The sequence below is a fragment of the Candoia aspera genome, chromosome 8, assembly GCF_035149785.1.
Source record: "Candoia aspera isolate rCanAsp1 chromosome 8, rCanAsp1.hap2, whole genome shotgun sequence".
In the NCBI taxonomy this organism is placed as follows: domain Eukaryota; kingdom Metazoa; phylum Chordata; class Lepidosauria; order Squamata; family Boidae; genus Candoia; species Candoia aspera.
The window spans coordinates 41,726,297-41,751,174 of record NC_086160.1 but is presented as its reverse complement, the minus strand read 5'-3'; the positions used below and the strand labels follow the sequence as shown (position 1 = coordinate 41,751,174).

At 38.1% G+C, this 24,878-nt stretch overlaps 2 protein-coding genes across 3 annotated transcripts in view; one reads left to right on the top strand and one right to left on the bottom strand.

Annotated features, from left to right (window-relative positions):
* Window positions 1–22,337, bottom strand: part of LOC134502095 (uncharacterized) — a 161,460-nt gene extending 139,123 nt beyond the window's left edge. Inside the window, exons 1-6 of one of the 2 annotated variants that reach the window (XM_063310257.1) lie at window positions 22,147–22,337; window positions 19,214–19,273; window positions 18,188–18,322; window positions 16,497–16,649; window positions 15,464–15,524; window positions 15,216–15,349 (exon numbers count right to left, since the gene is read on the bottom strand). In XM_063310257.1, coding sequence (XP_063166327.1) covers window positions 15,246–15,349; window positions 15,464–15,524; window positions 16,497–16,649; window positions 18,188–18,322; window positions 19,214–19,273; window positions 22,147–22,335 — 702 coding nt within the window. In that variant the 5' untranslated portion in view covers window positions 22,336–22,337 and the 3' untranslated portion in view covers window positions 15,216–15,245. The remainder of the gene's footprint in view (window positions 1–15,215; window positions 15,350–15,463; window positions 15,525–16,496; window positions 16,650–18,187; window positions 18,323–19,213; window positions 19,274–22,146) is intronic. The other variant, XM_063310259.1, reaches the window with a different exon arrangement.
* Window positions 260–8,028, top strand: RAB33B (RAB33B, member RAS oncogene family). Its single transcript, XM_063310260.1, has 3 exons — window positions 260–628; window positions 2,913–7,119; window positions 7,464–8,028. The coding sequence occupies exons 1-2, from the start codon at window positions 389–391 to the stop codon at window positions 3,351–3,353; spliced, it is 681 nt and encodes a 226-aa protein (XP_063166330.1). The 5' UTR covers window positions 260–388; the 3' UTR covers window positions 3,354–7,119; window positions 7,464–8,028.
* Window positions 22,338–24,878: the final 2,541 nt, after the last annotated feature.

Here is a 24,878-nt window from a genome sequence, read left to right as displayed (position 1 = left end):
TCTCTGCAACCCGCATCTCTCCGCCAGGCATTTACCCCGGATCGCCACAACGCCACCATCTTCCGGGCGAAGGGCATCTCAACCCCATCCCCCACTTCTCGCGGTATCTTAGGCTGAATCGCGCTCGTTTTTCCAGTAAGGAGGGGGAAAGGGACGCCGCTCTTACGCCGATTGTTGTCCTTGCCAGGAGCGTAGTGGCCCGGTGCGGGCCGCCCCTGCACTCCCGCCCTTGCGCGGCTGTACGGATGGCGGTGTTGGCGGCGACCTCGTCCGGCCGTGGGCGGAGAGGGAAGCTTTGAACCACGGGCCGAGTTTCTCTCGCCGCCCGCCTTCCTCCTCTGCCGGGCGGGCCTGAGGACCTTGCAGAGGGAGGAGGCAGTGTCCGCCGATGGCGGCCGACGTGGAGTCATCGCTGGAGCTGAGTCTGTCGAGCAGCCACGCGGGCCCCGGGTCCTTGCCGCCCGCGCGCTCCCGCATCTTCAAGATCATCGTGATCGGGGACTCCAACGTGGGGAAAACGTGCCTCACGTACCGCTTCTGCGCGGGGCGCTTTCCCGAGCGCACGGAAGCGACCATCGGGGTAGACTTCCGCGAGCGAGCCGTCGACATCGACGAGGAGAGAATCAAGGTGAGCAAATGCTGTGGCCGCCTCTGTTTCTCTCTCGGTGGACTACGGTCCCCGTCCTGCCTCGCCGTCGGCCGGGTTCGGTAGGGCTGATGAGACTTGGAGTTGGAAAAGTTCCGGTGGTCCGGGGACCCCCGGTTTGGCTCAGGGTGACGAAGATCATAAACCTTGAAATGGGAGTCAATGATTCCACTGATAGCCCTTATTGTGCTATGTAGGGATGACACAAGTTTATGTCATATGATGGAAAAATAAAGGCAACTGGTTCTAATGGTGTTCTCACCTTTTTCCATGAAGAATGTTGTGCTTTCTTCAACAGAGATGAGAAATTTTGTATTACTGGGAAGCGAAAACTGATACGGTGACATGGGCAAAATCATCTAGTGCAGTGGCTCTCAGTCTGTTTTCACTGATAGCACCCTAAAGTTACCATAATCTGTGGGACTCCTTTTCTATTGTCTACCACTGTATTTGCCCCAAGAATGCACAAAGCAGCTACGAGTCGAATTACTGGATAAAAGGGAATGTATAAGGACCTACAGCCAAGCCTAAGAAAAGTGTTTCTTTTCAAAAGACAACTTGTTGCAATTACAACTTAAGTCAAAGATGTAAATAAATCAGTAATTTCCAATTTTTAAAATGTATTATGTTTTATTTGTTTTTTATTTATTTAATTTATATAGCTGCCCATCTCATATAGCTGACCCTGGGTGGCTCACGGAGTTAAAAAACAACCCCCCCCAAAAATATATAAATACATAAACAACAAAAATAATAACAAAAGCCATTAAAAACAAATTAAATAAATTAAAAACAATCGTAAAACGTAAAATGTGAGAGAGTACCAACCAACAGCTGTTACTGTGAAACTGCCAAACAAACAATCTTCCTGAGATTTGTTTTTTTCTTTTGTCACCTAGAAGGATATTTGGGTGTGATGAGATCTACTCAGCTTTTTGATATTAGGCAGAGTACTGGGCAAAAACACCTTTCTTTGTTCTTCAGCTATTATGTATTCGATTTCTTTTTGCAGCTTTTATACTTGTGAGTGGAGAAAATCCCAACTCCCAGAGATAAGTTGTCAAAATATCTGAGGTTTGGGAGCTGTGTGCAGTGTTTGCAGCATTTGTACTCCTTTCTGAGAGAAGAGTTCTAGTCAGGGGTAGTGGGTTGAGGGCGATCTACCCATGAGCCATGCCACAGAGGAGTAACCAGGAGTTGTTAATTTGCAGAAACCATATTGCACACTCTCCAGTAGTAACACTGAAAGGGGTAGCTCTCCCCCAGAAGAAGCACATCTGCAACTTGGTGTTGGATAAACAAGACCAGGAAAGGGGTGCTTTTGTTGAGCTTTGGCTGATGTGCCAGTTGTACCCGTTCTTAGAAAAGAAGGCTCTAGCAACAGTGGCCTTGTCAATTCCTGGTTAAATTACTGAAATGCGCTCTAATGGAATTGCCTTGAAAACTACTCAAAACTCTAGTTGGTCCAAAATGCAGCAGGTTGTTTGTTGTCAGGAAGAAGTTGCAATTCTAATATAAACCCAGTGCTGCAAGCTCTGCATTGGCTACAGACAGACTTCTGGGTAAAATTCAGAATGTTAGTTTTGATCTTTAATTTGGCTTTGATTTGCTTTATATTCTGGTCCTTGCAATTAGATACTACCCATTCAATGGGCCTATCTTAGACTGGGATGCTGAAGTTTCCTGTGCCACAGGAAGCTACAGCTGGTCCAGAAGCAAGCCCCATCCATCCTGACCTTCTGGAAGTCCCTGAAGACCTGGGTCTGCCACCATGCTTGGGGTGGGGAAGGGGGTGGCCATTCCTGGGGATGGCTGGCACCTTAGAGTAGTGCTCCCCTCATTTTTACGATCTTTTGTAGCCATCTGGATTTTTGTTTTTCTATTTTTCTATTGTATTATATTTTATGCATTATTTATGATTACTATTTTTAATGTTTAATTGATTAACTTATTGTAAACCACCCAGAGTCCCTCTTGGGGGAGGCGGGAGATGGACAGTAGCAAAAATTTGAGAAATAAATAAATGTCCTGTAGAACAGCTTCTTTCCAGAAATCTAGACAGCTTCATCACTCCAGACCTTTAGAAAAACATTAAAAACTAAAGAAGGGCATTTAAAATAAATTATCGTGAAAATATGTTATTTTTATTTAGGCAGGTACTGCTGTATAAATATACCATAATGTGTTGTCCTTTTGAAGCTTGCATTTGTTTGTTTGTTTGTTTGTTTTATTGTCTTATGCCCTTTCCTTCATTTCCAACCTCTAGATCCAGCTCTGGGATACAGCAGGACAGGAACGATTTAGGAAGAGCATGGTGCAGCATTATTACAGGAACGTACATGCAGTTGTGTTTGTATATGATATGACAAATATTGCCAGCTTTCAGAGTTTGCCACTGTGGATTGAAGAGTGCAAACAACACTTGCTCACCAGTGATATACCCCGGATTTTGGTTGGAAACAAATGCGATCTGAGGAATGCAATTCAGGTGCCTACAGACATGGCTCAGAAATTTGCTGACACTCATGGTATGCCGCTGTTTGAAACTTCTGCTAAAACCCCAAATGACAGTGATCATGTGGAAGCCATATTTATGACACTGGCTCATAAGCTAAAGAGCCACAAGCCACTCATGCTTTGTCAGTTACCAGATAATACAGTTCACTTGGAACCAGCATCAAAACCTACTATGACATGTTGGTGTTAACTTGCAGTATTTTTGTATTTAAAGTTGTGTTATTCTCTTTGCCAGTGCTTTAAGAATGTGCAGTGTTTGATTTAATAGGAATTACCTTCTGGGCACTTTATTCAATATTTTCCCATTTAGAGATTTTGTATGTGCACTTAGTAAACTGTGGCATCTAAATGAAAAGGTTTAGCTGAAAAATAGATTATTTTTAAGGAAATTTTTAATCTGTAAAAATATATTGTGTTACAGAAGATTGGTCTCTTAGTTTTGAGAGGTTTCTTCATTACAGTATAGATATTAAAAAGTGTGTTAAGTCAAATCTCTGCCTTTACTGTTCAATTTGAGATTACTATCTTTCTATAGAAGCCCAAAACTCAATATAAAATTATAATCCTAGTTATTTGGATTTATGAAAGTGCACTTCATGATTTTATCAGTGCAATGGAAGAAAGGTTCAATATGAATGGAGGGTTAGAAACCTCTTCCCTTCATCACTTTCCATTTAAATTTTTAAGTTCATTAATTTTAGAAATAAATTATGTACACAGTTACATTTTTTCATTTTGATCTGTTGTATTGCTTTTATTGAATGTTTTTAAGGTTTTCAGTTCTGTATACAGTCAGGACCAGAAATATTGGAACAAGGATAACTGTTTTGGCATTTGGCCTCTGTACACCACCACATTGAAGTTGAAAGGAAACATACCCAGATGGGAGCAGAGTCAGGACTTTCAGCTGTCATTCAAGGGGTTTGACAAAAGTGGGGCACTAACCATTCAGGAAGTACAGCCAATGGCATACACACACACCCATCGTTGGTGGCTCATAAGTAATGGAACAAACCAACACCATTACAAACAAGAATTGCCTTTAATACCTGGATGAAAATCCTTTGCAGGCAATGACTGCCTGAAGTCTGGAACCCATGGACATGACCAAATGCTGAGTTTCCTCCCTTGAAATGCCTTGCCAGGCTTTTACTGCAGCTGCCTTCAGATGCTGCTTGTTTGTGGGTCTTTCTGCCTTCAGTCTTGTCTTCAGTAAGTGAAAAGCATGCTCTATTGGGTTGAGAGCAGGGGACTGACTTGGCCATTGAAGAACATGCCACTTCTTTGCCTTGAGAAACTCTTGGGTAGCTTTTGCTGTATGTTTTGGGTCATTATCCATCTGCAAGATGAAGCAGCGTCCTATCAGTTTGGCAGCATTCGACTGAATCTGAGCAGAAAGTATAGCCCTATACACTTCAGAGTTCATCCTGCTGCTTTTACCAGCAGTCAGGTCATCAATAAACACCAGTGACCCAGTTCCATTGGCAGCCCATGCCAGAACACTGCCTCCACCATGTTTGACAGATGATGTGGTATGCTTTGGATCATGAGCTGTTCCTTTCCTTCCCCATACTTTTCTCTTCCCATCATTCTGGTGCAAGTTAATCTTGGTTTCATCAGTCCAAAGAATCTTATTCCAGAACTGGGCAGGCTTTTTTAGGTGTTTGCTGGCCAAGTCTAATCTGGCCTTTCTGTTCTTGAGCGTTACAGTGGTTTGCACCTTGTTGTGAAGCCTCTGTATTTACATTCATAAAGCTGTCTCTTGACTGTAGATGTTGACAATGACATGCCTACCTCCTCAAGAGCATTCTCGACCTGGCTAGATGTTGTGAAAGGGTTCCTCTTCACCATGAACAAAATTCTGCGGTCATCCCCTTTAGTTGTCTTCCATGGTCTTCCAGGCCTTTTGCTGTTGCTGAGCTTGCCAGTTAGTTCCTTCTTTTTCAGGATGTTCCAAACTCTTGTATTCCCAATGTTTTTGCTTTCTCTCTGATGGGTTTATTTTGTTTTCTCAGCCTAATGATGGCCTCCTTCACTCTCATGGACACCTCTTTGGACCTCATGTTGAGAGTTCCAGTGAACAGCTACCAAATGCAAAAGTAACACTCAGAACCACCTCCAGGCCTTTTATCTGCTTGATTGGTCATGGGGTACCCAGGAAACAGGCCACACCTGGCCACACACTGCTTGTCAGCCATTTGTTCCATTTTTATGCGCCACCAACGATGGGGGGGGGGTGAATGCCACTGGCTGTGCTTCCTGAATGGTTAGTGCCCCACTTTTGTCAAACCTCTTGAATGACACTGAAAGTCCTGACTTCGCTCCCATCTGGGTGTGTTTCCTTTCAACTTCAATGTTGTGGTGTACAGAGGCCAAGTGCCAAAACAGTTATCCTTGTTCCAATATTTCTGGTTCTGACTGTATGTCTGAACAAGAGACAGAAGTGATGTTTATTCCCATATTGTTCCATACAATTGTTATATTTTACATGATAAGAGGAAAAGAATGTGAATCTACTGCGTATTATTGGAAATAATACTTAAAATTGTAGTTTATTGGCTTGTATTCTACATTTGTAAGATGGTTACGTTGCTCTGGAGGTGCAGTCACTAGTAGTGATTCCATCAGGTGCGACAAAGGGTTTAATTCAATCATTCTACTTTGCTTTGCTGGACCTTTTGCCTTTTCTATACATTTTGTGGGGCAAAACTGGGAGCTAGAAGAATGAAGAGAAAGGTGCGTAATCTTCACAATCCGCATATTGAAAAAGCCTTAAGTCACTATCATTTGTCTATTTATTACACTGTTTTTTGAAAAGATTTTTGCAGTATTACTAGTGGTAGTCATACTGTGTACAGCTTCCTAATAAGCCAAAACATGAGACTTGCTTTGGAGATGGAAAATGGAAGTCAAGATAGACTTCCAAATTGAAGGATTTTATACTGCAGAATCCATGGCACATTAATGAATCACAGATAAACAAATGCTAGCCAATATTGCTTAGTGGTTTCCTTCAATTTGTTTTAAAATAGTTGAAATAGGAACATTGTACAAAGATACCGCTGCTTATATCCTTTAGCAGTTAAAATATGGAGGGGACAGCATATATAGTTGGATACTATAAAATGGCAGGGAAAAAAGAAAGCTATTCTGTGTATGTAAAATTAGTGTTTAATAATAGCTGAAAGGGCTCTTTAAACCTTTACATTCTTAATTTTAAGTGGCTAGGATCCAGCATATGACAGATGATTGGCTTGATGGTTTTGCAGATAAGCACTCTTCATAGCAAAGATTGAAGAGAGGAGCAGGCCATCTTATGATCATTGCGTAAGTTGCACAACTTTAAGGTCTTTGCTTTTGGCAGGCAGAGATCATGGTGCCTACCTTCAGTTCATTGCTCAAGTGGAGCTCTAGATTTTTATATAGGCCATCACTATATACACACACCTTTCTGTTAAAAGTAGCCATTTGTATGATTTTTAACTGGTTAGCTAGACTTACTTCTGTATATATTTGTGCAGCCATAAAACTGTTCTGGGAAAAAGGCATATACTCTCTTTTGGATGAAATCCAGCAATGCCCAGGCAGTTGCTTCTGCAGCTGCTCCTATACTTTCAATAGCCTTGTCATATCTTCTGCAGGACATGTTGGGCAAAGGTGAAAGGTCCAATCCATCCGAACGCCTTCAGTAGACACTGCTGCTCTCTGCAGAAACATACCATTGGATCTTACTGTTTGTTTTTTTATGATGCCCCACTAATACACTGTATTTAACTCTTGGGAAAACCATTGTATTTCATTTTGCATCTGTATTTTTTTTTTTAATTCAAGAGGAAAGCCAAAGCAGCTAACAATAATTGGAGTAGTGCTTATTGTCTGAACTTTTTACAAGTACAGCATTAGAAATTAGGCTCAAGGGGTAGGAGTATCTTTTTAACCAAAATGTTGGTGATTAGGTAAAGGTAAAGGTTTCCCTTGACATTAAGTCCAGTCATGTCCAACTCTCGGGGGCGGTGCTCATCTCCGTTTCAAAGCTGAAGAGTCGTCATTAGTCCGTAGACAGTTCCGTGGTCATGTGGCCGGCATGACTACACGGAACGCCGTTACCTGCCTGCCAAAGCGGTACCTATTAATCTACTCACATTTGCATGTTTTCGAACTGCTAGGTTGGCAGGAGCTGGGACTAGCAACGGGAGCTCACCCCGTCACGTGGATTTGAACCGCCAACCTTCCGATCGGCAAGCTCAGCAGCTCAGAGGTTTAACCCGCAGCGCCACCGCGTCCCTTGGTGATTAATTAGTTAGGATTTTATTTTTATTAATATTTTTTAACATTTTTATTAATTAGTTCATGCGTAAGTGAATTGCATAGAGGTTCATTCCTGTTTCTTCAATATGTTTAAATGGGTATCATTCTTCAACTTCATAGAACTGATGTTCCACTTGTCCTGTGTGTTCAGTTTTGGGTTAGATTTATGTTTTGGGAAAATAAGCCATGGGATTATGGGATTTTAATGAAAGGAAATAATATCAGTGTTACTCATTAATGCTTAAAAGAGCAATGGCCTAATTATCGCTTGCTTGTACTGTGTGTTGTTCCTGAAAAATGAAAATTGTCTTTAAAAGTGTTTACCTTCTATAGTCATATTAAGATAACTGCAGAAGTTAAATGTAATTATTATACTATTAGGTAATTGTCAAATTATATGTATTCTATTGCAAGTTAATATACTAATGTATAAAAATGTAGCATTTCGGATTAGGAAATATATTGATTGCACCTTAAATAGAATAAAGTACAAAAAATACAATTCATTTGCATGGCCAAATGTGTAAATGGATTGTGTTCACGATTTTTAGATTTTTTTTTTTTCAGTCTTTGTGTACTGTTTATTTGCATAACAAATATGAAATACTTTTTCTGCTTGAAATAAGGGATTTTTGAGATAATCACTTTAAGCCTTAATTATAGTTTTGATTTACATACCATCCAGGAATAATATTTTTTAAAAGCTGTATCCTCAATTATTTAATGAAATGTTCTTAAAAATATTTTTCAAATGGGATTACACTTTCCTTTAGAGAATTTACCTGCTTTCTTCATATGCATAATCATTTTTTTAAAAAATTGTAGAATGTAAGAATGTCATTCATTTAATAGCAAGAACCTCTGAAATTGTTACTTTGAACTAGTATAAATAACAGTATCATAATACTTCATAAAGTTCAGCTTTATAACATTGTTTCAGCACCATTTATTTTGATAGGATTACCATACAGATTCGGTTGTTAATCTAAAATGTTTTCAGTTTTTTCTTTAACATAATTTGCTTTACCTTCCCCTTCAAATGAAGGATTGTCATCTGTCAAACTAAGTACAGTATTTTAAATGAATAAATGCTGGCAAATAAAATTCCTCTGCCGTGGTTTCCTTTTTCACTGCATTTTATTGCAAACAAACAGACATGGGTACTCTACTAGTAAATATTAGAGGTTAAAGATAGACAAAATGTTTTTATCTTGAACCTCCCATCCTTGAAACGACTGTCTTAGATCTTTCAACCTGTGAATGATATGTGTGTTTTAAGGGCTTTGTTTTATGCTTGGAAGAAAACTTAGTTGTTTCAAACCCTTAATTGGGTTTTTTTTTAAAAATCAGACTTTCCAGCCTATTCAGTATAAAGCAGCAAGAATCAATTACATCTCTGCTGCTCTACATTTAGACTAGGCCTTTAAAATTTGTAGATGGGGAAGGGCCACACGATAAATTGAAAAAGCTTGTGGGCCACAAAGGAATACCCAGCATGCTGATCAACAGTTTGGCGGCCAGCACAACAGTGGCAGCCCTGGAGCTGGTGGCAGGTTGAGGCTTGGAGGTGCTCAGTAGTGCATCATTTGACTTTGAGTTGAGTTTTCAGAGTACAGGTTAAAATAACAGAATTTAAGACTATATTGCTTTGCATGTTAGTGAGCTGCTCATCTTATGCTGGTGAGCATGTATTTGCTGACTGAAGCTGTGTGTGTACATACAGCATGTGATTTTTCTTGGCCTGCTGTGAGCTTTTCAGAATACATTTTCTGTTCTGATTGTAGAGCAAGGGTTTTCATTTCATTGATTATTTTTTCCACAATTTTTTACTGCACAGAAATGTTGACAATTCTTCATCAAGTATAACAACAAAAAAGGGTTAATAGTGAAGAGTATAATTTGTACTGGCTGGGTAGGTTTTTCTTCTTCTAAGGGCTTTATGCCCTGCTTTTGTGACAGAGGTCAATGCCTGTTTTAACTTCTAAGCAGGCACCAATTGAAAAGAATTAGAGATTAGTGACTTTGATTTCTGTGGCTTAGCTAAGAACCTCAAGAGGTTTATTTCTAACTAAAAATAATCTCAGTGCTGAGAACCATGGAACAAGGGGTGCAGGAGATTCTGATTTGAAATGCACCAGTTCTATCCTATGAGGATTTAAAAAAAAAATTCTAAAATGTTTTAAAAATAATCTTTGGGTGGTTTTTATACAAGTTGGCTGGCTGGTAACAATCAGCATGGACTGCTGTTCCATCTGCTCTTGTTATGCCAGAGTAACAAGCGAGGGACTAATATCTAGTTCCTACTGCCAGATGTGCTGTCATGCAAGCCTGGCCATCTCCCTCTACTCTGGTCTTGAAACAGAACAGAGATAGGCAGGTGGGAGGAATTCAAGAGGAGTCAGTTCCTTACCTTACCAAGGCTCAGGGCTGGAAGGGATCAAGAAATGGCTTGGTGGGTCCTCACCTAATGACCAGTGGGATTTGGTTAACAATGGCAATGGTGACTGCCAGGATTGCCATCACTAAGTGATGTGGTCATGTGATGTGCTTTATGTAATTCCGGTCCCAATTAGTCATAACCCGAGGACTACCTGTCAACCAAATGGCTGCCTCTTGCAGAATTTGCCTATAACAACTTGCTGCATTCCTAGTCTATAGCTACCAACCCCAATCTTGCCTCCAGGTCCACTTCAAGAAACAGATTTGGCCAAGGGTGGGTACAAGTGTGCAGCAGATGCACATAGGCACCAAGATTGCTGTGGGGGATTTGGTTTGGGTTTCCACTCAATTTTTGCCTCCCTTCCACTTAAGCTAGACTCTTAAGTGGAATGAATAAATGGATTTGTTGATTATGGTCATAGACCAGCACAGAACTCTAAGTTTATTGGCTTTTTCCCTGTTATACATCAATTTAGATCAGTGGCTTCTGTTTACAGTTTCCTGCCTCAATGAAGGTTCATCCAGTGTTCCACTGGCTGCTCCTTGTTTGACAACAGCCACCCTGTCTCTTGCATTCTGCACCAGTTCCTACCCCACCCCACCAGGTTCTAGTGGATGGAAAAGAGGAATATGAAGTAGAATGTATTCTGGATTCTAGATGCAGGAGGGGACACTTAGAATGTTTTATTCACTAGAAGAGGCAGAAACTGATAACGTATATAGAATAAATACAATATTTGCAAGAATAAGAAATGTTGCATGGAATGTCTTGGTGCACTTTGTCAGGAAGATGACAAGAGATCAAATTTTGCAGCAGCATTTTAATAGAAGACTGAAGGTTGATAATACAGTAATTGTTCAGTAATTGTTCTTAAAGAAATTCCTATTAGAATCTTACATAAGGGAAAAGAGTATTCTTTTTTGACTGATAGATTAGAAGAGAAAAATATGCCATTTTGATGGGATCAATTAGAAGGTGTGATTTTTACTTTCAAACAGAGATTTCTTTTTTTTAAAAAAAGTTTTTATTAAAAGATTTTGCATATATAATAAATACATTCAAAGAAAAAATCTAGTAAATGAAAAAGAAAAAAAAGGAAAGGAAAAGAAAAGAAAAGAAGAGACAAAGAAAAAAGGAGATAGAACAAGAAAATAAAAGAACAGAAAACATGAAAAAAATATATAAAGTCGCTTCCAATCTTCCTCAGCAGTTATACATACAATTTTAATCAAACCTCTCTCTCTAAGATTACATCATAATTCCCTTCTTTCTATAACCTATTTCTAATCATCAAAACCATAAGTCACAAAATCATTTTCTTTTTTATGCAAAAAGTTCATAAGGGGTTTCCAGTTCTTCATAAATGCCAATAATGACCTGCCTCGAATCAAAGTAGTTAGTTTGGCCACCACAGCAAGTTCTGTCCATTTCATCAACTGTTCCTCCATGGTGGGTAGTGCTGAAACTTTCCATCTTTGTGCATATAATAATCTTGCCACAGTAATCATATACTGAAATAATCTTCCATGACTCTTTTCTAACTGTGTATCCATCAGTCCTAAAAGGAAAAGTTCTAGCTTCAATTGAATATTAATCTTTAAATCCTCTGTATCAATGTGTGTATTTGAATCCAATTTTTTTTAGCTTTTTTACATGTCCACCAAGCGTGATAAAATGTCTCTTCATGTTGTTCATATTTCCAACATACATTTGAAATGCCTTTATGCATTTCTAGATAATTTCTCTGGCATCATGTACCATGATACATCATTTTATAAAAATTCTGTTTAAGATCATGACAAAATGTAAATTTCAACCCTTTGACCACATATTTTCCCACTGATCCATCTGTATATTACAACCAAATCATACACTTAATTAGCCCACTTAATCATACATTATTTAACCTGTTCTTCCATTTCAAATTTCAACAAAAGTTTATACATTTTAGCAATTATATGTTCATCATCGGTACAAAATTGTACCGATGATGAATAGGTATCTGTTCATACAGTATACAGGTATCGACTTTTCTAAATTTTGGCTTGATTATGGATTAGAAATGCTTAATATGTGGAATATAGATGGAGCAAATGCTCCTCAAAAGAAAAAGTTTCTTATTTGAAAAAATTAAAACAAGATATAATTTGCCTACAAAATACACATTTTAAAAAAAGGACATAAAATATTTAATTAATAAAAATTTGGGTGAATAATTTATTTCAGCAGGAACTGAAAAAAGACATTGAGTTGTTTTTTATGTAAATCCCCAACTAAAACCAGAACTTGTATTAACTGATGACCATGGTAGATTTGTTGGGGTGCATGGGACTCTGATATTGGGAATTTATGCCCCAAATGAGGATAAAGGACTGTTTCATAAAGGACTTATGGGGAGACTTATAGACTTTCTTTTCTCTTATGAAATATTGGTATTTGATGAGAGACTGGAATGGAGTGATCTCCCCGCAACTGGACAGAACTTCTGAGAAAAATATTAAAATCACTCAAGGCAAATTACCAAAAGTTTTCTTTGATTTGATGGACAGTTTAGGGCTTGAGGACACATGGAGACAGAAAAATGGCAATTCAAGGGAGTACACTGCTTTTCTGAAAGACATAGATCCTTTTCAAGAATAGATATACAGTATATGGATTTCAAAGAATTTGGCTACTAAGGTTTCTAAAGTTGAGATAGTACCAAAGGCTTTTTCAGATCATAATCCTGTGAGTTTCGTTTATAAAAGGAAATCCAGTTCTTTTATATGGAGACTAACTGAAATGTTACAGAAAGAAGCAATAGAGGAGGATTGTAAAAAGAAATTAAAAGAACTTTTTGAAAATAATTTAAACAAAGGTACTGATTTAAGAATGGTTTGGGATGCAATTAAAGCTTTATCAGAGCCAGTTTGGTCTAGTGGTTAAGGTGCTGGGCTAGAAACCAGGAGACTGAGAGTTCTAGTCCTGCCTTAGGCACAAAAGCCAGCTGGGTGACCTTGGGCCAGTCACACTCTCTCAGCCCAACTCACCTCACAGGGTTGTTGTTGTGGGGAAAATAGGAGGAGGAAGGAGTATTAGGTATGTTCGCCGCGCTGAGTTGTTTATAAAAATAATAAAGGCAGGATAAAAATCAAATAAATAAATAAATAACAGTGAACTAAAAAAGAAGAGGCAAGAGAAAACACAAGCAATTTTGGATGAGATAAAGAGGAAAGAAGAATTAAATAAATTGCCAGAGAAGTTAAGTATTTCTCAACAAATTAAGCTTTTACAACAAGTTACCTATGTTAACAGTAAGAGAAATGGAAATAAAAATGAACTATGTAAAGCAAAATTTTTGATAGCAACCTTGGTGTGTCAGTTATAGATGATATCACCATAGATACTGTGTCAGTCTAATTTCATACAAGGACAATAACACTCATGTAATATTAGATATATATTCAGAAAAACTGAAATTGGAAGGGTTGGTCTCATTGGATGCAGATGTGACTTAGATATGTGTGATATCTAAAAAAGCCTTCCGGTGTTCAGCAGATAAAGAATATGTGCCAAAAGGGTATATGGAGGAGGACACCACTTTTAATGGTAGTCCCTTTTATTTTAAATATATATGACAGTCATGTTTCATCCAAAGAATTAAACACAAAAGGGAAGAAAAACCTGGAAACCCAACTTTATGTGATTGGAAACCATTCACACAGCAGAACTTTTTTCTTGGTACCCTCTTGCCTTTAAAACTTCACAATAAAGCACTAACCTATCTAGTTACCAGAAGAATTTAATTTGTCCTCAGTGATAGTACATAAGGTTACATGAAAACTTTTTCTCTGGTTTGGAAATTAGCTTTTTAGAAGTCAGTAGAAGTGAATATGAGATACACAGTAGTTTTCTTAAACCAAGTTTAAAACATTTTATTTATTTATTTATTTATTCAATTTCTATAGCCACCCATCTCAACCAGTGACTCTGGGTAGCTTACAACAATAAAAACCATAAAACAATAAAACAATTACAATAAAAAATAAATATACATGGCTGCCAAGTAAACAATGTAAGATGTTAATACAACCAAGAAACGGGACCAGGACCAGGCACATAACCAGGTCTTCATGGCCTTATGAAGGTCCAACAGGGTTGGGGACATCCTAATCTCTGAGGGGAGAATATTCCAGAGAGCAGGCACTACGGCTGAAAAGGCATGACTTCTAGTCCCCGCCAACTGACATTCTTTAGCTGACAGGATCCGTAGCATGCCCAATCTACCAGATCGAATTGGACAGGTAGAAACAACTGGGAGAAGGTGGTCCCTTAGGCAACCCGGTCCCAAGCCATGAAGGGCTTTAAAGGTGACAACCAGCACCTTGAATTGCACCAGGAAGCACACCAGCAACCAATACAGCTCCCATAGCAGTAGTGTTACGTGTGTCGAATATCCGACTCCACTCACTACCCATGCAGCTGCATTCTGTACCAGCTGAAGCTTCTGAATGCTCTTCAAAGGCAGCCCCATGTAAAGCGCATTGCAGTAATCCAGACGGGAGGTCACGAGGTCATGAGTGCAATAAACTAATCTCTTGAATTCTGTACAAGAATAAAATCCAGATGCTGATCTGGAAAACTGGTGATATAACCAGGATGGTCTCAGGGCATGGTACTGCTTCTGTCCTAACAGCCAGGAACCATGCTGAGACAAGAATATGTCTCTAGTGTTTTATTACTGCTACATGACAGAAAATCCTAACAAACTGAAGAAGCGTGGGAAAAACCCAGACACATAAACCCCAAAGGCTAAGGCGGGCCCGATCTGTGTCTCTTTGAATGGCTACTTAATTCCTCAGTACTACGCATGCGCTTTACAGCCTAGATGGGAGCCCCCTGCTCGCCATCCTTACTCATGACAGCTTCCCTCTTTTGTAGCTTTCTCTGCTGAAAAGGAAATTAAGCTTACCATAGAATCTGCTTTCTGGTTATGCACCCAATTTTCAATATAGAAAAGGAATATATCTGGGAGACATCTTCACACTATCTGTATTTCTAATTCAAGGTATTTAAATATAATTTTTATTTATTTTTGTAGTAAAATATTTTTGTACATAATCATGAAACTACATTCATTCATATATTTGAATGTGTATATGTGGACAGATGTGTGGACGGATGTGTGGATGGATAAACAATAATGTTAATGCCTCTATTTTCAGGATCTGTTCAAGAAAGTCAGTAGTTTTTCAACTTCTTTAAACTGTTTATGTATTTATTTATTTACATAGATTTAATAATTTTTAAAAACTATCAAGGGTCTCTTACATGACATCCTTCTCGCATTTGTTTCTAAGTGAGCCTGATGTATGGAGGAGGTTCACTTATTTCATTATCTGTTTCTGCATTTAGTTGTGCAAGTTTTACTGGAGAATTAAAAATTTTGTCCTCTTGATCTATAATGGAAATTGGATATAATAAACATGTCACATATAGCAAAGCTCAAACATTTCTTGCATATTTAATATAATTTAACAATGAAGTTCTAAAAATGAGAAGACCCTACATACCAGGTGAAAGGCAGACTAATTCTGTAGTTTGTAACTGGTCTTCATTACTTTTTAGTTGCTCCTAAGAATGAGAATGTGAAAATACTAAAGCAGGCTTGCATGAGGATCAAACTGATAACCAGAATTTAGACACAAACCTAGGATTTCATTATATTGCACACTTCACTTAACAAAAAGTGGTTATACTTCTGTAATAAAACTAAGGTTCAAAATAAAATAGCAACATAGGAATCACATATTTGGAAGCTATTGCTAATCTTTGAAGATCTTAAACATGGTGCCTAATAAAATTAGTCAATGTGAAGAAATGTTCTGTGGTAGCACTTGGGTTTTGGAATATATTGTAAGAGCATGTGGAACTTTTGTTTAAAAGCTTTTCAGGGAAAGATGTTCTTATTTGCACAGGCATTTTAAATATATGTATTTAGTTATACCATTGCTACTTTTGTTGTACACAGTCCTAAAATGTGATGGTGATGTTGCATATATTTAACTATCATACAACAGACATCAATTTTATGTATCATATCATATTTAACTACTTTATAGATAGCATACTAATGCAATTATTCAAAAGAGCATTTTTCTAAATCATTCACATGAATAACCTGGTAACAAGCTGCGCAAAAGAATCCCTTCCAGAAGAGGGATGAATAATGAAACAATAGGCAATATCTTTTGAATCATGTACACACTCCCGTATTTATAGGAAACTGCATATATCCCACAAAAAGGCATCCTTGAAATTGAATTAAGCCTTTTTAATCATCAAACCTTGAATTCAGAATTGTAGTTAGTTTTTTTCTATACATAAGTAGCCCAAGAAAAGTATATCTAGAGCATGCAAAGGAAAACAAATCCCACGTTTTATATATGAATAACCCATTCCTTGGAAAGTCTACAATAATTTATAGGGATGCAAGCTATTTCCATCTAGGGACTGATTGACATCCACAATTGTTTAATTTGAGTGGTGTTACAATGTGATGCATTCATGATTGAACACACTGTGCTTGATGTTGTTGCTACTTACAAGTCCAGTGATACTGTCATAGCACGAACAACATGGAAGACTTCGGCAGCTGACATACACAATCATCAGTACAATAAATATACTAAAAATTGATGAAATCATCATTGTAATGTTAGCTCCTTGAACCAGTTTACCCAGCACCAATACCTGCAGCTCAAAATACAGAAATGCACATATATGTTTTATCAAAATAAAAGCAAACAATGCAACTGGATGTTTATTTATGCACTGGGACATCTTCATGTTCCTTCCTCAAACTCTCAGAGGTTTCTCAGCACTCTTGGGTAGATTTGGGAATGTGTGGAGAGGGGGAATCTTTTCCACTGATGGTGTGAAAGCTGCAGAATGATTGGAATAGATATACCTGAAATTCTTAGTTGCTTTTTAAAAAAATATAGTAAAACTACTACAGGTTTTCAAACAGGTTGGATAGGATAGTGAGTCCTGCAGTGTGCAGGGGTTTGGATTAGATGACCTCTGAGGTCCCTTCCAACTCTACACTTCTATGATGCTATTTTCAGCAATATAATATTTTTTTAAAATGGTAACAGATCATCACAGTAACTTTAGAAATTATGATGTACCAGCATACAATTTGTGAGAGAATTATGGAAGTACATATGGTAAATTACTGCTATGGCTTACAGAACTTTGTGTTATAGTTAATGAAAAGCTAATGATGTTACAAAGCTACTTAGCTTTTCTTTTCACAACAATGAATGGGAAGGGTGTCTTTGTCCTTTCTCTCCTTTTCACTCTTCTCTTCTCCATTTTCTTCCACCTCTAACTTAAATGTAAATCTTAGAAATGTTTTGTTTTCAAAATCTCTTCTCACACCCACCCACCCACACACACACACACGTTATTGCATACACACAAATATTTTCTGCCCCAAACCAACCACAAAAAAACAGCTTTCAGAATATAAAGTGTAATTAATATAAGTTATAAAAGTGTAATTAGCATGATACTTAACACGAACGGTCTTCTTTTTCCAAGGGAAAAAGAAGCTTGTCAAAATTGCAAGACCTAATGCTAGGACACTGATCCAAAGTGCCACTGTGCAAAGATAGTTCAAGAGAAAATAGGTAGAGGGAGACCTATGGATGCTGCCTTGAGCTCCTAATGAATATGGGGATATAAATCAAACAAATAAGAAAGTGATCTACAATGACATAGAACTTAAAATTCACATCATATATATTTGGTCACTAGACTACATAGATGCATTGCTTTCAGTTGTGCTCTATGTACCTGAATTTTCAGAATTCACATCCTGCAAGCTTTACATTTAATGCTTTCTAGATCACTCTTGATGGATAGAGGCAATTAGATACTGCTTTCTTCTTATTTCTTATGCAATTAATAGTGGAGAAAACCACATTATAACTATTTTATACCATTTGGTAGCATAGGATGATGCTAATCCTTGGATTTGCATTGTACACCACAGAGTTTAAAGGAGATCTTTCAAACCGATGCCTTCCAAATAGGTTAGAGTTCAGCGTCTATCATGCACTGGTGGTGATTACAGGACCAATAGTCCTAATAATCTAAAGGAACCAGAGTAAGACTGGACTATAACTTTTGTACTCAGATTGGCACTAGGAGCATGAACTAGAATAATGTGCAATGTTTGTGAAAGAACAGGACTTTAATGGAGAATATTTGACACAAAGTATACTACTTACGATGGCTGGGTGATTAGAGGACACATCACTGAACCCCTCATATTTTTCACCATACTCTAATGTCATAGAAGCATAAATTATTACAGTTAAAGTGGTGAAACAGGTAAATACAGACGCAGTTATCATGGCATTCACCTATACAAGGGATACAGAAAACAAAAAAAATTGATTTGATTTATTTATTTTCCTCAAGGAAGACAAATGAAATGTTTCTTCACACCATATCTGAATATCTGAAAATGAACCGGCCACGATATGGATGAATTTGATTCTCTGTGAAGTGCACTGAAGGAATCAAATAGAAAGTTGTTTAGGGAATGTAAACCACTAAAACACATGGTAAAAATAAAAGCTAAATGGCTGCTCACCCAGGCCTTTGGCAAGGGAGAGGGTGACCCATCACTTCATCAGGCATGCTATCTCTTATCTTTATCTTTTACACTGTATTGATTTGATTGTAATTTCTTGCGTTGATGGTTGTGAACCACCCAGAATCGTTGAGAGTTGGGTGGCATACAAGTTTAATAAATTATTATTATTATTATTATTATTATCATCATCATTATTATTATTATTATTTCTCTGCTGTGAGCCCCTCCTTGTGGACCATTCTCCCCCCTGAAATTAGGCTTGCTCCTTCCCTGCTATTGTTTAGGAAGTGGTTGAGTTGTGAGGCCTGGGGGTCTTTGGGAACAGGAGACATTCTTAGATGGCTCCACTATGACTGACATTCTTGCTCTCTCTTTGGGGTTGGTATGTTTTATAGTGATTTTATAATTTTGCAATAATATTTTAAATAATTTTACTTTTTATAATGATTGTTCTTATGTATTCATTGTTTTTATCTCATCGTTGTATACTGCCCACAGTCACCTTGTATGAGATGGGCGACCATATAAATGTGAAAAATAAATAAACAAACAAACAAATAAATAAATAAATAACATTATTATTGAAATTATAACACATTAAATTCATTGTCTTTTGAAATCTGCTCTTAAACAAATAAACAGTATAGAAACTCACCAGAACTGGATTCTTTTTTTGAGATGAATATAAAGCCATAATTCCAGGAATGCTCATAAACTATGAAACAGAAGGGGGGAGGGGGGCAGACGGACAAAGTGAAAAATCATGAATATAAAGTTGTACTATGGTTAATTTTAGCACACATAAAGTCAGAATCTTTAGTTCCACAAAGATATACAGTACGTCAACCAGAGACACTCTTATACTGTAATGAAAAGTCCTAATTTTCTTACTTAGCAGACCCTCAAAGCTCTTCCTCACCCATGGAAGCTACTTTATCCACACAGGGAACTACAGCCAATCTCCATATTTAGAATTATCTATAGCCCTGTTGGCTGATTGGGCTTGGAAGTTAAGGAGGGTCATGTCTGGTTAGTCGTCTGGTTGGATGGGAGGGCTGCAGACTGGACTGGAAGCTGAAAAAAACATCTGTGGGATAAGGTAACAAAAATCATTTCCTTACTGTTGCCAAGAAAACTTCATGGACATGTTTATGAAGTCTCTAGGAGTCCAGCTTGACTCAAAAGAGACTTTAGTTTTATATACAGGATGTTTGTTGTTTATTCGTTCAGTCATTTCTGACTCTTCATGACTTCATGGAACAGCCCATGCCAGAGCTTCCTGTTGGTTGTCGTCACCCTCAGCTCCCCCAAGGTCAAATCTGTCACCTCTAGAATATCATCCATCCATCTCATCCTTGGTCGGCCCCTCTTCCTTTTGCCTTCCATTCTCCCTAGCATCAGCGTCTTCTCCAGGGTATCCTGTCCTCTCATTATGTGTCCAAAGTACTTCAGTTTTGCCTTTAATATCATTCCCTCAAGTGAGCAGTCCGGCTTTATTTCCTGGAGTATGGACTGGTTTGATCTTCTTGCAGTCCAAGACACTCTCAGAATTTTCCTCCAACACCACAGTTCCAAAGCATCTATCTTCCTTATGGTCCAGCTCTCACAGCCATATGTTACTACGGGGAATACCATTGCTTTAACTATGTGGACCTTTGTTGTCAGTGTGATGTCTCTGCTCTTAACTATTTTATCAAGATTTGTCATTGCTCTCCTCTCAAGAATTAAATGTCTTCTGATTTCCTGGCTGCAGTCAGTATCTGCAGTAATCTTCGCACCTAGAAATACAAAGTCTGTCACTGCCTCTACATTTTCTCCCTCTATTTGCCAGTTATCAATCAAGCTGGTTGCCATAATCTTGGTTTTTTTGAGGTTTAACTGCAAGCCAGCTTTTGCACTTTCTTCTTTCACCTTCATCATAAGGCTCCTCAGTTCCTCCTCGCTTTCAGCCATCAAAGTGGTATCATCTGCATATCTGAGATTGTTAATGTTTCTTCCAGTGATCTTAACCCCAGCCTTGGATTCATCCAGCCCAGCACGTTGCATGATGTGTTCTGTGTACAAGTTGAATAGGTAGGGTGAGAATATACAACCCCGCCACACTCCTTTCTCAATCTTAAACCAGTCCGTTGTTCCGTGGTCTGTTCTTACCATTGCCGCTTGGTCATTATACAGATTCCTCAGGAGGCAGACAAGATGACTTGGTATCCCCAAACCACTAAGAGAAGTTTTTAAACAGTTCAGCTGGGATACCTTCATCTCCTGCTGCCTTGTTATTAGCAATGCTTCTTAAGACCCAATCAACCTCACTCTTCAGGATGTCTGGCTCTAACTCAGTGAATATGCAGTGGAGGTGAAGAATAGATTTAAGGGGCTGGATTTAGTAGATAGGGTCCTGGAAGAACTTTGGACAGAAGTTCACAACATTGTTCAGGAGGTGGCAACAAAATACATCTCAAAGAAAAACAAAAACCAAGAATTTATATACAAGATACTATTTAAAAAAATCAGATACTAGTGACAAACTGCAGCAAGTTTTGTTACTCTCCTGTCCTAATTTTAAACTGCCCTTTGACATTTAGAGAGCTGGAAAAAATGATGAGCTAAATGGAGACAAGGAAATATTTCAAGACCAGGCCAGAGGTAGGCAGTGAGCTCAAACACAAATTCCCACAAATCAATCCCCATTAAGGTTAAATTATATTGAATTAAATTAAATTATCTTCTGCTGATCCCAAGAACTAACACTTTTTTAAAGAATCAGTTTCTCTATGCTCATTCAGAGGTCAAATTTCATATAGGACTCAGAAATCAAAACTAGAAGGTTATTTAAATAGGCAGTTCCAACAGCTGAAATATGGCAGATACCACACCCCACGTTAGAACTTGCTGTCAGAGTTGTGCTAATAGCAGACAATTGGGACTCATGGAGGATCAGGCCATCATTAGCTACTATTTTTTATCATTGTTTACTCCCCCCTGTATCATAAGCAACATGGCTTAAATCCTGATTGTTGGCAAGCAGTACTGGACGGGATCATTCACTGTCCTGTGCAAGCTCCCCAAATGTATTCAGTTGGCCACTGTATGACACAGAATGCTGGACTAGATGGTCCTATAGCTGGATTCAGTAGAGCTTTTCATACATTTGCATTCTTTCTTTGTATCAACTGCTACCAAGGCAAATAGTTGCATATATTAGATGGGTGAATTAAGTAGTCTAGACAGCAAGGTTATCAGTGAGATGCTGGTAGAAACATCCAATGTTCAGAAACCCCAGAAACCCACTGAGCAAGATGTTTATTATATATCTATGATATATGTATTATATAAGAAACCCTACAAATCAACTAGTACATCATGGAGCCTAGAAAGCAACAACCTGCCATTCTAAAGCAAGTGGAAAAATTATAACTGAAACTTTCTTCTTTATAATTGTCATTTGAAACACTATGTACTTAGCTATACACCTTACTATGAAATCTAGGGCTTATTTGCTTGAATGTGGAGTAAGAAACAGCAAGTTCCCTGGAACTGACCACAAGTTCTTAATAAATTCTGGGAGGGAGGATTGAAAATGTAACTTACCACTCCAGCCCAAATGGGTATCTTAGATTTACTCAATGCTGATTCCTTTCTGAAAGCACCTTCTATTAATCCACTGATGGTACAAACTGTAGCACAAACTATCTGGAATAGCCCCAATACCACCATGTTTCTCTGGTTGAAGATGAAATATCTGTAGCGATCCATTCCACTGTATACAAATACACACATATATTCAAGTCAGAAAGAAGCACAGAGATTGTTGAAAGAATCAGCCCCTGTAAATGTCCTGAACAGAAAATGCCTGCAAAATGCCCATTAGCACTTCTGCGAGCTTCCAGTGAGGATTAGGACTGACTGACATCTCTGGGGGAGCAGAGAATGCCAGCTGGAGGGTGGATGCTGGCCAGCGAAATCTCTCCGAGATCATGAGGTTACCATTAGAAATGTCAGTGTGTCAGCTAAAGTTTAAAGAAGTGCTAATGGACATTTTGTGGGGGGGGTTTCTGTATAATTTTTTATTAAGAGTTTTGAAAAGAAGTTAAAAACTAACAAGAACTAATATAAAGAAAAGAAAAAAGAAAAAGACAAAAAGTGCAAAAGGAGAATAAAAAGAAACAAAAAGAAATAGCTTCTGATTTTCTTTGCCCCAAATATCAGTACAGTTACAAAATTATCTCTTACTTTTTGCTTTCAAAACAAACAGCTTTTTCTATTATCTACTTTTTCTAATCATCAGAGCCATAAATCATAAGTTTGTTTTCTTCTGTTTCATGCAAAAAGTCTATAAGGAGTTTCCAGTCAGCAATAAACATAGATATTGACTTTTCTCTAATCAAGGAAAAACAAAATTCCTTCTCTCTCAATTCCAGTAGAGCCAGGCTATCAAATTCTCTTTCCAACTGTCAATAACTTCTGTCTAAAATTTCCACTTTGTCATTAATTTGTTTTACTTCTCCAGACATGTTTTATAGAGTTTTCCATCTTTTTAATTTCTTCTTTCGTCTCTTCTTTCATCTTCACAATTCTTTCATCCATTCTTTTTTCAAAAGTTTCTAATGTGTTGCCCAATTGTTCAAATAGTTTCTGAAGCAAATCTGGTGTAATTGTTCTCTCTGCAGTTTGCTCTAACAATCTCCTCTCTTGCGGCTTTTCTAGTGGTTGCCATTATGATATTATAATCCAAAAATGAAACTGTCTAAAACAACAGAAAAGTAAAAGGCAAGCTTTCCCCCCCACACCATTTCCCCCTTCTTTTGTCTTTCTGTGCCTTTGACACTTCTGTCTCTAATGGCACTCTGTAGTGTCAAGTTACAACATAATCTGCATCACTTTAGCAACAAAGCATCACAGCCTGGGTCATATTACCTTTATCTTTTGTTCTGTAAAATCCGCCAATTACATGCACTCTTTAATAGTAAACACAAGGCATTCCCAGGAAGGTCTGGTCCCTTTGTTTTTAGTTTAGTTCAAGTTTATGCAAAAGCACTTTCATCAAAAATAAAAATAAAAATAGAAAAGTAACTGTTCCCTTTATCCATTTAAAACTTTCTTAAACCATCTTTGTTAAGCTTTTTGCAAAGAATTCAATCCTTAAAGTGTCTTTTTAATTTTGTAATCCAGAAAAAAGGTTAAATTTACTGAAAGGAATCTTATCTTTGCCGCAAAGGAAATCTCTATCTGTAGATTAATTACTTCCAAAAGTGGTTAAGAAATGAGGATGGGTAGACTTTTTGTCCATATAGGCTACATTATGGTTGTGAGCATAGAAGGAATCCTGTGACTCCTGGCTACTTGACTCCTGAGCCGACTGCAAAAACTTCTGTTTCTGCTGTTTATTTACTCACAAAGAGCAGCCATCCAAATGTTTCATGTATAAAAATGAAGTAAAGAAATATACGCAAAAATAATATACAAAACCTGGAATCTTATTTCCACTTATGCTTTGTGTGCCTCTTTATAAAGTATATTTAGTATTTATTTGAAATTTCCAGAGCAATAATCAAGTGGCTTCTATGACAAGCCCTCTTAACATGGCTGTCTTTTACTCTTCTCTGCTTTACCATCACGGCCTATTTTTTAAAACCTGGCTAGCAGCAAGCAACTTCCTTGCCACTTATTCACAGTCATTGACTTTGTCCAATCCACACTTATCAGACTGAGCGTCCTGGGTCTACATTCTCATGGTCCACGTCTTATTAGCACTCTATTGTTCCAGAATGTCCCACTCATGGAAAACCATGGCTGCAATTCCATGCCTGTGATGCTGTATGTCATTAGTGTGTGAAACCTTTCCAAGTAGTCAGATAATTCTTCTGCTGTCAGCCATGGAACATTTGCTAAAACAATTTGGGAAGGTTAAAATAACCAGGTAATCAGAACCTGTGTAGGGAAAAAGATCAAACAAAAGCACGTGAGAAGGAAAGGGCAAAAGATTTTAATGCTGGAAAAGCAGAGAAAGATACTTTCAGTCTCTCAAGTACCTTTTTGCTTGTGGTAGGCAATATTCAAAGCAGAACTCACCTCTGAACGTTCTCCTTTCCTCCACTCTGTGCCAATAAAGAGAAGGAGCAATGAGCAGGAAGTTGGAGAAAAACAGGCAGTGTTTGCACGTCCTGCCCGTCAAAGAGAAAGAGAAACACAGCCAAACCCAATGGGTGGGAGTGTGGTGTGTGTGCCTGGCATTAAGCCAGGCTTAACCTCCTTGCTCAAACGAAGCTTGTGAGGTTCGCCAGCCTGGGCCAGCAGGTGCAGTCTGGTGAATGACTTGGTTA